The 17,086-nt window shown below is 37.5% G+C and overlaps 1 protein-coding gene across 2 annotated transcripts; it reads left to right on the top strand.

Moving 5' to 3' along the window:
• Window positions 1–1,521: 1,521 nt before the first annotated feature.
• On the top strand, window positions 1,522–16,305 carry rcbtb1 (regulator of chromosome condensation (RCC1) and BTB (POZ) domain containing protein 1). 2 transcript variants are annotated; one of them, XM_048196433.1, is made up of 12 exons: window positions 1,522–1,672; window positions 4,074–4,286; window positions 4,439–4,589; window positions 6,412–6,578; window positions 8,203–8,361; window positions 8,518–8,625; window positions 9,895–10,037; window positions 12,820–13,010; window positions 13,201–13,327; window positions 13,416–13,567; window positions 14,718–14,848; window positions 15,054–16,305. In XM_048196433.1, exons 2-12 carry the CDS (start codon window positions 4,161–4,163, stop codon window positions 15,192–15,194), a joined length of 1,596 nt encoding a protein of 531 aa, XP_048052390.1. In that variant the 5' UTR covers window positions 1,522–1,672; window positions 4,074–4,160; the 3' UTR covers window positions 15,195–16,305. The 2 variants fall into 2 exon arrangements, with proteins under 2 accessions (XP_048052390.1, XP_048052389.1); XM_048196432.1 differs by having other exon boundaries at window positions 1,552–1,721.
• Window positions 16,306–17,086: the final 781 nt, after the last annotated feature.

Here is a 17,086-nt window from a genome sequence, read left to right on the forward strand (position 1 = left end):
GCGTGTCCGTTTTTATTTCGGCTCCCATATTTAACAGGTTGGAGTTTGCACACTGAGACACAACTTTACCCGTTATTATCAATCTAAATTAATCTCGTTTTTAATTTAACTTAATTTCGTTTTTCTTTATTTAAATTTCATTTTTCTTTATTTAAATTTCGTTTTTTCTTTATTTAAATTTCGTTTTTGTTTATATAAATTTCGTTTTTTCTTTATTTAAATTTCATTTTTTCTTTATTTAAATTTCGTTTTTCTTTATTTAAATCTACCCTTACTGTGCCAATTTGTTAGTCAGAAAAATATTAGACTACCTTAAAAGTATTGCTTAATTTAACAGACCTGTGTGTGTGCGTTTTATATCACTAGTGCAGTGTCCGTTCTCGGAGCATAAGCCCTGCCCGCATGAGGTGCGCCGCTTCCCGCTCGCGCTGTTCTGACTGTAGTTTACTAAAAGTTTATTAATTCTGAATGTGTCGCGTCTCGCGTGTCCATCTATATTGCACCAAATGCGACACTGCACTGCCTTGTGAAGTCGATTGGATGAACGGTTCTCGAAATAATAAAAATGCAAACGGATATACAGACACAGATTCCTACCTTTATTAGAGAGAAAAATACGTTCATTACTACCGAAGCTTCGAAGCTCAAAAAATGGTATTCGGACCAGCCCTAAACTTTTTTCCTCTTACAAGGCTATTCCTGAATTCAGTATTATTCTGGGGGCCGGATGGAAATCTCTGGCGGGCCGGATTTGGCCGCCAGTTGACGTTGCATGCTGTAGGCTGATGAGTTGATTTATTTGTGTTTTAATATACTGTTGTTCATAGAGATTTTAGATGGATGCAGAGGCTTTTTAGGTTGGGTCAGAATCTGCCATTCTCTGACCCAGTTTGTTTGCTGGTTTCCATGGCTGCAATACAACCTGTGATGTCGAAATACTATTGGATAACTGGTTTCACACAGACCAAAACAAAGACATTCCGACAGTAGAATGTCTGGCTGTAGAATTTTTTTTCTGAGGAACATGTAGGTGAATTTAGCATGTTTCCTAAATATCTGCAAACATATTGGGGTATTTTTATGCTTTATTAAAGTAAAAATCTTACATAGAGTCCCTTTAAGTGAACGTAAAAGCACGGTGAAAACCGGCTCATGTGTCATTATATTAGATCCTAGCAAATACATGTCTGTGTCAATAATGTTAAATAAATGTATGCTAACGTACATGTTAAATAAACCTACAGTACCTGAAAAACGTAGTTTATTTAATTTCTAACTCTTGTAACATCTCCGTTAAATCTTTACAACCCAAGTCCGGCCCCCTGCTCCTCCCTCCTCTTACTTGTTATTATTATTGTTATTTTTATTATTATTACTATTAACGTGTACTGTTATGTGTCTTATTTTACAGTCACTTTACGCCCCAGTTTCCTTGCGTTCATTTTTTAATCCTTACTCCATCAAGTCAGCCCACTTTATCTCCCGCCTACTCTCAGTAGCCAATCCGTGAAGTAGGATTGACTTTCAAGAAGCCTGTGATTGGACAGTTGAGCCGTTGTTCACGCTACCGTAGCAACAGTGATCAGGAAACAAGTTCGTTTGTTTCCTCGCTGACGAGAACGCGCTTCCGTGGGCATTCTGCTGGCGCCGCAGCCTGAGAGCACTTCTAGAGGTACCGACAGGATAACTCGCTAATTACATGGTCTCAAAGTCGTAATTAGGTAGGTTTTGCTGCGTTGACTTGATAAAAACCGTTTTTCTGTAGTCTGAATGCACTCATGTCCTGAAGGAACGATGCTGTAGCTGTCAGGCTAACCGAGTTTTGCTCGTACATACAGTAACGCGAGCCTGCAAGAAGATACGTTTGAACCAACCCTGCTGATTTAGCGATTTCTTTCACATGAACATTACACACAGGCAAAGAGTGCTGCCCGCTGATTGTTTTCTTGTAATGCGTTTTGCAAAACGGGTTCATCAGCAGTTAAAGTGACATACAGTGAAAGCTATAGCTAATGTTAGTGAGTTTTGCAGCTGTTTCGTTAAATGACTGTACCGAAGTGTTTCAGTGACAAAGCAACAGGCAAATAGTCTGCATCACCCATCATTTCTGTACTGTTTCATACACAAAAGACTTTTTGTACTTCCTTAAATTGTGTAAGTGTGGTATTATAGTGGTGGCATAAGACCTGGACTACTGCAGTGGTCATCTGTCATCCTTGTTCAGGCAATTAACCTCAGGTTGATGACTTGCAAAAAGTGTGTGGAGAAAATATTTAATTGCAGAATATTTAACAAAACAGAATCCTGGAGTGTAACATGCTTTACGTCATCTGAAACTACTTTAAACTGTATACCTGTAGTATTCATTAAAGGGTTAGTTCACCCAAAAATGAAAATTATGTCATTAATGACTCACCCTCATGTCGTTCCAAACCTGTCAGACCTCCGTTCATCTTCAGAACACAGTTTAAGATATTTTAGATTTAGTCAGAGAGCTTTCTGTCCCTCCATTGAAAATGTATGTACGGTATACTGTCCATGTCCAGAAAGGTAATCAAAACATCATCAAAGTGGTCCATGTGACATCAGTGGGTCAGTTAGAGTTTGTTGAAGCATCAAAAATACATTTTGGTCCAAAAATAACAAAAACTACGACTTTATTCAGCATTGTATTCTCTTCCGGAATCCTTTCCATTGAATTGATTCCACTGAACTGATTCCATTGAATCCTTTCATCTGTCAGCGTTGGTAATGCACTTTTACGTCACCTGGTTGTTTTTGGCGATTAGGACATCTGTGACATTTTGAAGCATCGAAAATACATTTTGGTCCAAAAATAACAAAAACTATGACTTTATTCAGCATTGTATTCTCTTCCGGGTCTGTTGTCAATCCGCGTTCACAACTCCACTTCTTCTTCTTCTTCTTTCCTGCTTTATGGCGGTTGGCATCCAGCTTATTGGTGCATTACCGCCCCCTTCTGCTCCGGAGTGTGGTTCACGACTCCGCAGTGACGCTGCTGATGTAAGACGCTGATGACGTGTTATCTGGTGCGCCCGAGCTTCGTTTACAGTCTGAGGGAGACGCACGCTGCATTCAAGCTATTCTACATAGTTTGTATTTTGGTATTGCTATATTTTTTAAAATGGTGCGTAAGTGTGCATGTCACGGATGTCCTAATTGCCAAAAACAACCAGGTGACGTAAAAGTGCATTACCAACGCCGACAGATGAAAGGATTCAACGGAATCAATTCAATGGAAAGGATTCCGGAAGAGAATACAATGCTGAATAAAGTCGTAGTTTTTGTTATTTTTGGACCAAAATGTATTTTCGATGCTTCAAAAAATTCTAACTGACCCTCTGATGTCACATGGACTACTTTGATGATGTTTTGAATACCTTTCTGGACATGGACAGTATACCGTACATACATTTTCAATGGAGGGACAGAAAGCTCTCGGACTAAATCTAAAATATCTTAAACTGTGTTCCGAAGATGAACGAAGGTCTTATGGGTGTGGAACGACATGAGGGTGAGTCATTAATGACATAATTTTCATTTTTGGGTGAACTAACCCTTTCAGATATTACATGTAACATTATTACTGTTAAACATCCATGTTATGCCACAGAACTATTTAAGTGCAACTAAAAATCTAAAAGTTGGTTTAATTGTGATTTTTAATAAACACTTCCCTTTATAATATCAAGTCAACACACTTTTATTATATAGCCCCTTATACAGTACAGATGTTTCAAAGCAGTTATTGTCATTTTTGATTCAGTTAAGTTCAATAACTGTTAAGTTAATTATGAAATTAGCTTAATTCAGCTATAAGCAGCTTTACAGAAGACAATAGTGTCATTATTCAGCTTGAGCCAGTGCAAAGTTGATTCAGTAACAGTGCTGACGTTGCAAAATTCAGCAATTATGAAACAGTCAATTCAAATATAAAGTAGCTCTGCAGAAGACAGTAGTGTCATCATTCAGCTCAATTCAGTTCAAGTTTTGTTTTGATGCAATAGTGCCATTGCAGTTATAAATCCCTGACATTTAACATATGTGTTCAGTTTCAAAGGCACTCACAGCAGTGGGGTATCTTCAGGTGTCTTCTCATCTCCAAAGCCTGTCCCCTGCACTTAAAAAGGAGTGTTGCCATGGTGGATGTGAGTAAGTGGCCTCTCTTCACCCTCTTGAGTGCACAGGAGCTCACCTCCATACGACAGGCATGCATCTTTGGAGCATCTGCTAATGAGGCCATCTACATCACCCACAATGACGAAGTAAGCTGATGAAGAAACTGATAGTATCTGTGTGGCTCTTGATGGTGTAAGCTTACATGACCCGTTTTAGGATTTTGTAGAAATGGAATAAAGGTTCACAAATGGCTTCTGTACCTTTTTATATGAGAATTAATCTGAATGTCCTGGCACAGGTGTATGTGTTAGGTGTGAACTGCAGTAACTGTCTGGGCACTGGAGACAGTCAGAGCACCATTGTTCCTAAAAAGCTGGACTGTCTGAGTGGGAAGAAGCTGGTCAGTTTAAGCTATGGCAGTGGTCCTCATGTTCTGCTGGCCACAGAAGGTGAGTACAAGTTTAAATCAGTGTCTAAATCTGGTTATAGTGAAGGCGTAATGTGAAACCACTTGCCTGTCTCCAAATTAGGCTAGTCAAAAGTACCTACTTTGGTACCAAATGGGTGCTGTTGAGCGGAATGTTGAACACTTCTGATTGGCCATTGTGTTCATGCACTCAACAGATATGTCTGTGATTGACTACAATGATCAACTCTTCAAAAACATGTTGTAAATAGACATCTTTAACACTTTTCACCAAGCGCTTGCACAGACAAACAGGAGTGTTTGAAAGAAGGTGTCTATCAGCAGATCCCTAATATCCACTGATAGACGTCTGCTTTCAAATGCTCCCGTGCGTATATGTGCAAGCGCTCAGTGAAGAGCGTCAAAGATGTACAATGATTACTGTAGCAACAGACATGTCTGTTGAGCATGTGAACACAATGGCCAATCAGAGGTGTTTAAAAATCGGCTCAACAGTGCTCAAAATGCTGGGGGAAATGCTGGTATCATCACATTTTTAACATTTCAGTACCGACTTGGTAATGAAGTATGCACTTTTGACAACCCTACTCCAAATATTAGAAAAAAAGAATTAGAGATGCAGAATAGGCTAATTGTTAAATAATGTGATGTAATATATCATTACTGTTTATCTAAAACATGGAAAATTCAGTATTTAAAGCATGCCATAGGGCTGGGCGATATGGCCAAAAAAATCATATCTCTATTTTTGGGCTGAATGGCGATGTATAATTTTGGTATTTTGTACGTTTTTCTATTGGAACTATAAAAAAAAAAAATCTATAGTATTTCACATCCTGCCCAATATTTTCCTACAAACAATGTTCATATTGAAGGCTATGAAAACAAACCTGAATGTAACCTTGTAGTCTATGTTACGTTATGTGCAAAAAAAGGGGTCAAATTACACGAGGCCTACATTCTATTCTAACATTGTGACACTACAATCTAAAAACAAAATAATGCTTTTTAAAGCAGAAGTTGCATTCACTAAACTAAAAATGAAAAATAAAAAAAAGCACAGACTAATTATTAGGCTATTTTGATTACCCTACAATAGTCATTTTACAGTTACTGCTATCATAAAAATACATTTAGTTGTAGGTTTGAAATTCTACTTGTGGAACATTTATGTTTGCAAACAAAAACAAATACTCAACAACAAATGCGCTCCGTCTGTTTGGCGCGCATGCGCTCAGCGGCGCTTGTTCACGGAAGTTTGTGCTTCCACTCCTGTCTCCTGGACAGCAAAATGGAAATATATTCTCGACTTTCTAACATTTACAGATGGAGAAAATGTCTGTGAAATGTAAGTTATGCACTGAGGAAATTATTGGTTGTCACTTTAGCCTAAAGATTATAAATAGATACATTTCCACCAGTCGCTGCACAAGTTAAGGTTATGTATGATGACGAAGGCACATTAGTGCTAGCCCTCCTGGAACCCATAGAGATTGCATTGCAGTGCCTTCAGTTAAAAAAAAAGAGAGAGCACTCGGGGCAATTCTCAGCCAGAGTGAAATCACCCAAAAAGAGGCGGCACTCCACAGAACGTGATTGACACTGATTGGACTATAGCCTATATCCAGAGGCAGAACAACAAACAGCCTAGCAGTGACAGCTAGCGTAACACTGTGGTTGAAAAAAAAATCCGTCCCTTTCTCACTTTAATGGTGCGTCGCCCTATTGCCCTAATGAAGAAACCGCCCCTGGTTGCATTATAGTTCTATCTAAATATTTAACCACTGTAATGGGTATGTATTTTGTACTGTTGTCTTATTCAAAGTCCTTTCTTCTCCTTACAGAGGGGGAGTTGTATGCATGGGGGCATAATGGATACAGTCAGCTGGGCAATGGGACGACCAATCAAGGTGTGTCTCCTGTTCTGGTGTCTGCTAACCTGCAGAACAAGAGGGTGACCGAGGTGGCCTGTGGTTCTCACCACTCTTTGGCTCTGACCCATGAGGGTGAGGTGAGGCTTGGGAACTGTTTTTGGGAACTGGCTTGGGAACTGCATAAGTATGGAAGCCCATTTCGGCCACATAAGGAAAAAAGTGCTTTGGTAAATAATAATGACATCAAAAGTCGAAATTGTGATACTAAATGACAATTATGACATGAAAGATGATTTACCAAAGCATGATTTCTCGTAAGTCATAATTAGACAATATTAAATAATAAGATCTCATATGAGATATGGGATAAATTATGAGATAAGTCATTATGCTGAGATGAAAAGTCAAAATTATTAGATAAAATGTCAAAAGTATGAAATAATGAGACAAGTCATTGCAATAACACATGCTATTATAACTATCAAAGAGACTGTCATAATATACATGCATGTATATGATCAAACAAAATGTAAATCCCAACATAACACAACTTTAAACACTAACTTATGTCTCCCTATGTTAATCTTGTGCTAAAACACGCAAAATAACACTTAATTTCAACATGTATTTACCTTATACAATCTGATGCAAAACATGCTGGGAATTAGAAATCTTCCGTTCTGCTTACTGCAATCAAAGTACAATGAACTTTCATTATTATGAATGAAACAAACTCATTTCATTTTATTAATTTCACGGTTCAGTTTACATTGTAATTTCAACTTGCCATAATTATGATTTATCTCATAAGATAATCTTAATTGCAACTTTTTATCTCATAATTATGAAATAGTATTTCATAATTTTAAATTATGTCATATTGAGTACTTTTTATGTCAAATGATGCTTCGGTAAATCATCCATTTTTATGTGTGTTTGAAATGGGCTTCCATACATGAGAGATTGCAGATTTAACCTAATATCAGTTAGTTTATCTACCATACTTTCTGGAAAATAAGTTGCACCTGACTGTAAGTTTCACTGGGTCATTCAGAATAACGTAAAATACCAGTAAATAAAATGTAACGTTTACAAACATTATAAACACTATACAGATGATGAAATGCCCAGCCATGTCGATTAATTAGGGTTAAACTAGTGACTAGTGACTAATCTAGTAGCATTGACTAGTCAAACTGTTTCAGAATATAGTAATATCTTAACTTTGCTCTCTGTCACATGCTAATCCCATAATCCAAGCAAAATCCTTCCTGTTTAGTTTTCATATAACAATTTCCCTTTTATCAGTCTCTTTGGAAACACTCCAGCAGTGGGTTAAATATGTAGGTTACATATTAAAGGGCATTAGGTGGATTTGGGTTTGACAAAACCCTCTTCTCTCTCCCCATCTGTTTAGCAAGTATAGTTAGCCGCTTAGCCTCATTGTGCTTGCTGTTATGAGGAGCATGTGACCTTTTTCGCTAAGCTGTGAGGGCTTTTGTTCTCAGTGGAACTACCAAGATCAGCTTGGGTGTAACACTGTGTGTTTGTCTGTAGTAATAATTCATATTCAGCTTCATTTAAACTTCTAGATGTATAGTGAAAGAGTATTTTGTAGAGCTTACTCAAAAACATTGGTAGCCATGTTCATAGACAGCCAGTTAGGCTTTTTTTTTTATTTTTTTATTTTATAAATGAATGTTATTATAATGTCCCTGCTAACTAAATGAACCATGGTTGGCTAATTATAAGTCGTCCTAGGTGTTTGCGTGGGGCTACAACAACTGTGGTCAGGTGGGTTCAGGGTCCACTGCCAACCAGCCAACGCCCCGTAAGGTGTCCAACTGCCTGCATAACAAAGTGATGGTCAGTATAGCCTGTGGACAGACTTCGTCCATGGCTGTGGCGGATAATGGTGAGGTAAGGGATGAAATTAACCATTCATACCTTTCTGTTTTTGTAAGGACCCAACCTGATGCTTAAAACATTTTTTTTGACTATTGACTATTTAGTATGCATGTGTGTTGTCTCAATGTTGCTGGCTTGTTAGTGGTAAAATGTGTGTGTTTGTTTTAGGTTTATGGCTGGGGTTACAATGGTAATGGCCAGCTGGGGTTGGGCAACAATGGGAACCAGCTGACTCCGTGTCGTCTGATTGCACTACAAGGCCTCTGTGTGCTGCAGGTATGGACCAGAAGATCTGCTGTGTTCTTAAACAGATTGTTAGCTGTACATGTAACATTCTAATATACACTACTGTTCAAAGGTTTGGGTTTAGTAAGATTTTTTTTTTACAAAATTAAGTCTTTTATTGAGCAATTAATTTGATCAAAAGTGATGAAAACATTTATAATGTTCTTTTTCAAATAAATACTGTTCTTCAAATTTGCTATTCATTAAAAAAAGCAATGTTTCTTGAGCATCAAATCATTATATTAGAATGATTTCTGAAGGATCATGTGACACTGAAGACTGGAGCAGTGATGCTGAAAATTCAGCTTTGCCATCAAAGGAATAAATTACATTTTTAAAAATATTTTAAAGGTCCCGTTCTTCGTGATCCCATGTTTCAAACTTTAGTTAGTGTGTAATGTTGTTGTTAGAGTATAAATAAAATCTGTAAAATTTTAAAGCTCAAAGTTCAATGCCAAGCGAGATATTTTATTTAACAGAAGTCGCCTACATCGAACGGCCAGTTTGGACTACATCCCTGTACTTCCTTCTTTAATGACGTCACTAAAACAGTTTTTTGACTAACCTCCGCCCACAGGAATACACAAGAGTTGCGATTGTAGAGTGTGTTTGTCGCCATGTCGTCGAAACACTGTTATTTTCATCCCGCAGTCCAATCACCGGGTCTGATTCCGGCTCAAATTGATAGGGTAAAATTAAAGACATGTTTACAATAACACTGAGCTCGTGCATCTCCACGTTATGGTAAGAGGCGTGACCTTTCCGGGCAAGGAGTGCTAAGCTGCTGTCGAATCACAACACAGGAACCGCTGGCACAATCAGAACTCGTTACGTATTTCTGAAGGAGGGACTTCATAGAACAAGGAAGTCATCAGCCCGTTTTTATGACAGTGGAAACAGTGGTATACAGATAAGTAAATTATGTGAAAAATACTGTGTTTTTTTACACGCGAAACATGAACACAAGTTATATTGCACACTATAAACACAATCAAAGCTTCAAAAAAACACGAAAAACGGGACCTTTAATATATTTAAATTTTTAATATTATTTCACAGTATTACAGTTTTTTAACTGTATTTTTGATTAAATAAATGCAGCCTTGATGAGAAAAAGAAAACATTTTCTGGATTTTCTAAGAATTGGAAACAACAAAGCAAGCATTTTGTTTTTCCGCACAACCCATATGACTGTACAGATTTTTAAAAAAGTAAAAAATGTAAGTGGATGGAAAATATGTGATTGTGTGTCTTTGACAGATTGCGTCAGGTTACGCTCATTCTCTAGCACTGACTGACGAGGGCCTGCTGTTTGCATGGGGGGCCAACACTTACGGCCAGCTGGGCACCGGCAACAAGAGCAACCAGCTCAGCCCTGTACAAGTTATGACTGAGAAAGAAAGGTAATGGGGTTTGGGAATAAATCTTTTTTATTATTATTATTACTTACCTACTCATTTACTCACTGACTTCCAAAACAGTATTGTTATTGTTAAAGGGATAGTTCACCCAAAAATGAAAGTTCTGTCATCATTTACTCACCCTCAAGTTGTTCCAAACCTGTATGAATTTCTTTCTTCTGCTGAACACACAAAAAAAGATATTTTGAAGAAAATGGGTCACCAAACATTTTATGGGCCCTTCCATAGTATGGGGGAAAAAATGAGTAAATGAAGACAGAATTTTCATTTTTTGGTGAACTATCCCTTTAAAGGTGGGGTAAGCTGTATTTCAAAAATGCTGTTGGATATTGTTGATATTTGAAATCAACCCAAACAAACCCACCCCTTTCTTCATAGCTCCTCCTCCAAAATTCACCCTCTAAAAATGACGCTGAACACTGCATTCTGTAGCGGCCGTCAGTGTGCAGTGTTTTACCTAAACAACTCTCACTAACTTGCCACTGTTACACATGCAATGCGAGAGTGGATGTCTGTTTATCACAGCTGACGCGCAACAAAATAATGCTTCATGAAAAATAAAGCGTAGATGATGAACGAATGACAAGAAAGCAAAAATGAACACAAGAGTAAATACAAACAACAGCACAGCAGCTCCAGACAGCCAATGACACTCAAACTCGGTGTTACTCACATGTGAAGCAGAATCAAAGCAGCCTCTGTGTCTGTCTTCAGGCCTTCCCGCTTAGCTCTCTCCAGCGCTGGAAAGCTTTTCTAATATTAGCGCAGGTCCTAAAGCGCGTGCCCAGTCATAAACCTTCATTCCAGTGATATTCTTTTGAGCTCCTTTGTATTGTGTCCCATCTCTCTTTCAGCAGTCTTTCTTCAAATCTCTGTCTTGCTCGTTCTCTCTCCTCGACCGTCATACACCCCTTAAAGCCCCGGGTATACTTCACTTTCCGCTCCCGGACGCGTCACGCGCGCAGTCACGTCCGCGCGTCTTTCAAAGTATACTACACCACGGATGCGCGCGGATGACCGCGTTCGTCACATGCGCAGTACAGTTTTTTCTATGCTCTACCAGACATCGGAGAGCAGCACTGAGTCGTGTCTTCAACGGGACATTCACTGGACATGATCGGAGAAGAAAAGAAGTGCATCCTTTCCCATATTTTACTTATCCCCCTCCATGAATTTGCCGCCCTAAACACGTCTTTGTACACTTTCAAACATGAATTGTACAAATGTGGTTACTTTCTAATCTCTTCGCACAAACGCTGGTCAAGTTCCCTGTGTTTTTCTCTTTTTTTCAAGCATGTTGTTAAACCGGTATTTTCACACTCTTCTTTGACGGCTGAACACTGTGCTCAATACTGTGCGTATTGCCACCTAGTGGACTCTTCTATACTGCTTGCGCATGCGCTGTTGCACGCGGACTGTCCGCGCGGTCTCGAAATTTGGCCTGCACGCGGCCAGGGTGTGGCCGAAGTATACCCGGGGCTTAATGCTGATTGGCGACTTGACTAACTTCCAAACAGTGTTTTTGAAATATGGCTTACCCCACCTTTAACTAAAACTAAAACTATTAAAAATTTTGAAAGATTTTAGATGAAAAAATTAAACAAAAATTAAGAAATTGCCTTGGCAACTAACTGAAATAAAATGACTTTAATTTAAAGTACTAAAATTACCTAAATTGAAAAACCTAAAATTTAAAATAAAATAAAGCTAAACAGACATATAAAAAAATAAAAACAAAAGCACATAACAAAATTGCTACAACTAAATCTAAAATAAATGGGTAAAAAAATAAATAAATATAAAAGCAAATTAAAATGATTAATAAATACTATAATAGCATATAACAATACAAATATAACAGTGTTCTAAAACCCAATGAACTGCCTATATTATATAGTGTAAAATCCTCTCCAACATCACACATTTGATTTCAGAAGTGTTTGGCATTAGCATGTTCCTAAGATAATAATTTGATACTCTAGTCTTAAGCACAGTAATATGTCACTCAAAATATTGGGTGAAATAGTTAACTTTTTATCAGTTCTTTTTGTACTTATCCATACTTTGTGCTTTAGCATTGACTGAAGTATATTATAAATAGTTATTAAAATAAATTATTTATATTAAAATATAAATAATTTATAATTGACATTTCTTTTGATTCTATCTGCCATTTTCCTGGAGAAAAAAAAAAAAAAAAAAAAACTTTTTCAGCAATAATCCAGCATTGCTGGTAACCAGCATAAATACCCACTGCTTGGAACAGCCTTTGAGCCAAAAGCATGCCTTAAAATGCTGACGATAAGAAGTGTAGTTAATTGACATCACAGTACAGAGCTCATGATGGTGAAAGCTGCATGATGTTGACGTTTGCATTTAGTCAGTGCCATTGTTGGTCTGAATTGTTGCATCCCAGGGAGATTTCCTGTTGGTCTGGTGGGAGTTTCCTGTAAGTCATCCTGTTTTGAGTGTAGTATGAGGAGTAGCTCTCTCGTACCCTCCCCGTGGGGTCACTGCAGTTATCTCTGCTAATATTAATTTGCAGAATATGCATAATAATCGAACTAACAACCCAGTAAACTCTAATGTTTAGAGAATAAGACTTGTCTGAGAATATGACTGATGTCTCCCTCCCCTTCCCTTGGTTCTTTCCCTTTTGTGCCCTCTCCTCCTGCATGTATCCTTCCTCGTGTCCCTGTTCTCCTCCACCTTGGCGTCCTCCATTGCTTCCTGTTATTTTGACTCCGCCTCCTCCCTCCACCAGGATCGTGGAGATCGCCGCCTGTCACTCCACACACACCTCTGCGGCAAAGACCCAGAGCGGTCAGGTGTACATGTGGGGGCAGTGCCGCGGACAGCCCATCGTGCTGCCACACCTCACGCACTTCACCAGCACGGACGACGTCTTCGCCTGCTTCGCCACACCCTCTGTCATGTGGCGGCTGCTGACCATGGGTGAGTTTGTGTTGACATCCATCAGTGTTCTGATGTTTAGTTCACTTAGGCTGCTTTGTTGATTGAATCTTTACATTTAGGCCTACATCATTTCATACTGACGTTCTGAATGTGCATTAACAGATAGATTCTGCAGAAAACAATCGTTACGGTCGCTGCTGTTACATAACTCTGCTGTATTTGCTATTAGAGCATGATGATTTCCTGACTGTGGCCCAGTCTCTTAAAAAAGAGTTTGACAATCCAGAGACCTCTGACCTCAAATTCAGCATCGACGGGAAGTACATCCATGTCCATAAAGCTGTTCTCAAAATCAGGTGAGGCCCTCCGTTCAGTTTAATGACTAATAATTGGTACAATCTCTTTCTCCCCTTTAATCGTTTCATTTCTGACCCCTCATTTCAGGTGTGAGCACTTCAGATCAATGTTTCAGTCACACTGGAATGAGGATATGAAGGAGGTGATTGAGATCGACCAGTTCTCGTACCCAGTGTACCGCTCTTTCCTGGAGTTCCTCTACACTGACAGTGTAGATCTTCCTCCTGAGGATGCCATCGGTGGGTTCTGCTCTATTTTCAGACAGAGTTTACAGAAAAATACTCCAGCAAACTCATAGATGAGTAAAAGAAACCAACAACCTCTCTTTTTTGGAGTTTTAACACCCCTTTAAATAAACCAAAACTAAACCAGGCATAAAAAATAAAAAATAAAAAAAATAAAAACAAACAATACTCTTACCTGGCCTTGCAGTGGACTTATCTCATTTTGGTCCATTTTTGTTGTCAAGTTCCAGTCCACTTTCCATTCACACTGTTGTTTTTTGGAAATATAGATTACTAGAATATTATATAAATTAAAATATTAAAGATTCTTATAGTAGTAGTAATGATGATAATAATAATAATAATAATAATAATAATAATAATACATAATTAATTAGTTAATAATATTAGTAGTAGTAGTAGTAGTAGTATTTGTTTACAATAAATTAATTATTTACAATAACAATAATACATAATTTAATAATAATAGATTCTGATTATGTACTATTATTAACTAATTGTTATTGATGTATTATTGTTTTTGCAAATTATGATATTGTAAATGATGATCATAATAAATAATTTTTATTATTTAATTAGTTTATTATTATATTGTTTTTGTAAATAATTGTTATATTATTGTAAATAATAAATTATGCATTATTATAATTACAATAATATTTATAGCAACAATAACAATACATATTAATAATTTGTTATTAACAATAATATAACATAATAAAATATTAAAGTCACCATGAAATCAAAATTGACAATTCGTATTTTTTTACAGAATGTTGCAGTGTTTATTATGATTTATCTGTGCATATTGTTTTTGTTTTTTTTAAAATTCATATTTCCTCATAATCTTTAATCAGAAACGTTAACCTCTCCTCTTCCTCGAAACGACATCTGTTCTCAGTCCCGCCCTATATTTATCTCATTCATGAAGCTATACATCAGCTCTGCCATTTCATGTATTAGTAATCTAGTACTGTATGCTTCTGTATATTTTGTGTGCACTGTAACTTGTAACTAATTTCACAATTGTAAATCAACCTTGCATTCACAATGAATGTTATAAAACAACGCAGACTTTTTCAGGAAAGTCTAAGCATTTGTTGTATCCATTAAAAAAATGAATGGATTTGGCTGTCTGTCACAGGGCTACTGGATCTGGCAACCTCATACTGTGAAAACAGGCTGAAGAAGTTATGCCAGCATATCATAAAGAGAGGCATCACGGTGGAGAACGCCTTCTCTCTGCTGTCTGCTGCCATCAGATATGATGCTGAGGTAACACAAAACCATCCTGGAGGCCTGGCTTAGCAAACACCTGGTTTACCAGACTATTCTCACTCTCATTTTGTTTGTTTGCTTGTGTTTTATTTTTATTTTTATTTTTTTTCGGTTAATCAAAATAATCGTAGATGGTAATATTGATTGTTCTTGCTCGCTTGTTCAGTCACTCATAATTACACATGCTTTCTTTCATGTGAAGGATCTAGAGGAGTTCTGTTTTAAATTCTGTGTGAACCACTTGACTGAGGTCACGCAGACCGCTGCGTTCTGGCAGATCGACGGCAACATGCTGAAGGAGTTTATCTGCAGAGCCAGCCACTGTGGAGCCTTCAAAAACTGAGTCTGACAGCCACCAGATATATACACACAGACACACACACACACACACACTGCATTAGTCAAGGAAGCCATCTGTTACTGCAGTCAGTCCTCTTCACAGCTAGTGGGCGCTGTTACAGCAGACGCTCATGTACACGGCGCCCCCTGTTGAACGTGAGAATGGTCAATGTCATGATGAAGGGTCAATATCTGTTACCTCATTCTCATGTACAACCATTTTCATTTAGGTTTTACACAACTTTTTGAAAAAAACACGTCGCCTGGTACTAGTAACAAAGTCTAGTGCTGCAAATGATGAGAATAGTGTTTGCATAATAAAGTCAGAGAGAGTTTTGGGCCAAAAAGATGCATAATTCAACTGTATTACTTAAACATGCACCACTGAAAAACAGACCTTGTACTTTTTTGCAGGTATTATTGAATAGAGGTCACTAATTAGTTTTTGTTTTCTTGCTGTGATGCAGTGCATTACAGATTGCTCTTTTTATTGTATGATATTGGCTGGGATCTGTACATGTGCATTATTATATTGGCCTACAGTCAGCAGAACTTATTGTGGCCCCTTTATATTGCACACTCGCTCATTTTTATATAAATGTTATTGACCAAAAGAATTTATGCTGGCTTGATTTGAGTCTTAAAACCTGGGTATAGTTTGGTCTAACCTATCAGAAACTTCAGACCACTGTTTGCTCTTGCGTAGTTTAGAAGGTGTTGGTGCTGTGATTTACAGAAGCAGCATGTACAACAATGACTGTTGCACTTAATCAGTCTGATGTTTAAGATTTGCTCAAATATAAAGAGTATTGTTCTTAGTTGCACTAGTAGATTCCTTTACAGGAGCTGCTCATATAGGATCACTAGAGGATATGTATCCATTTTTTTTTTTTTTTTTATAGGTGTGAAACACTTATATGACATAATACTAATGCCTGTGGTAAGATTTTTTTTTTTTGTTACATATTAACCAACTGTATTTTCACTTGTACATACTGTACAGTTTTTGCATTAGTTTTGTAAATTAATCTGTGCGCATCACGTGTGCCACGGTTTCTCTTGTAAGTTATAAAAACTGAACCTTTAAAGATAAATAAAGCTTTTCTTATAAGTTGCATTTGGTGTTTTAATTGTATGTTGTAAATGTATGCCAATATACCAGCATTTTTTATTATTGTAGATGTATCCAAGACTGTAAAACTTGTAATGTTTTATTCACTAACACAAATAAAATTTCATTACTTTTTAGTTAGAGTGATTATTAGAATTATGCATTTTTTATATACATTTTAATTTTATAATTATTATTTTAATAATCTGATATAAATGCTGCTAATTATAGTTCCTGAAAGGCATCCTGTAATTTCATTTCTCATTAGCTGAAACAAAATGTTAATTTCCAGAATAGTTAAAGGTGCAGTGTGTAAATGTTCGCGGCATCTAGCGGTGAGGTTGTGAATTGCAATATAAAGAAGCTACGGTGGCCAACACAGGACAAATATATCAAGCAAACGCGTTCTGCAGCGCAGTTTGTCCATTTAGGGCTACTGTAGAAACATGCCGGTGTTGTGCCGAATTCCTATCCCCGCCAAATTATTAACCCCTTAGTATTGGTAGGTTTAGATTAGGTGTAAGGGAGGGGTTAGGATTAGGGGTGGGGTTAGGATTGGGCAATCAGATAGCGACTTCAACGAAGAGGTAATATTCGGCACAACACCGGCGCAAAGTGGTGACTTAATGTGTAAGGGGACCCGCGGTGTATGTAGATAGAAATGGATCGTTCTAAAGTAATAAATACATAACGGTTCATTATGTAAGGTCTTTATACACCACTGAAAGCATAGTTATGTATATTATATTGCATTTCTGCCAATAGATCCTCCTAAAATTTACACT

The sequence above is a fragment of the Megalobrama amblycephala genome, linkage group LG7 (genome assembly GCF_018812025.1).
Source record: "Megalobrama amblycephala isolate DHTTF-2021 linkage group LG7, ASM1881202v1, whole genome shotgun sequence".
NCBI classification, from domain to species: Eukaryota; Metazoa; Chordata; class Actinopteri; order Cypriniformes; family Xenocyprididae; genus Megalobrama; species Megalobrama amblycephala.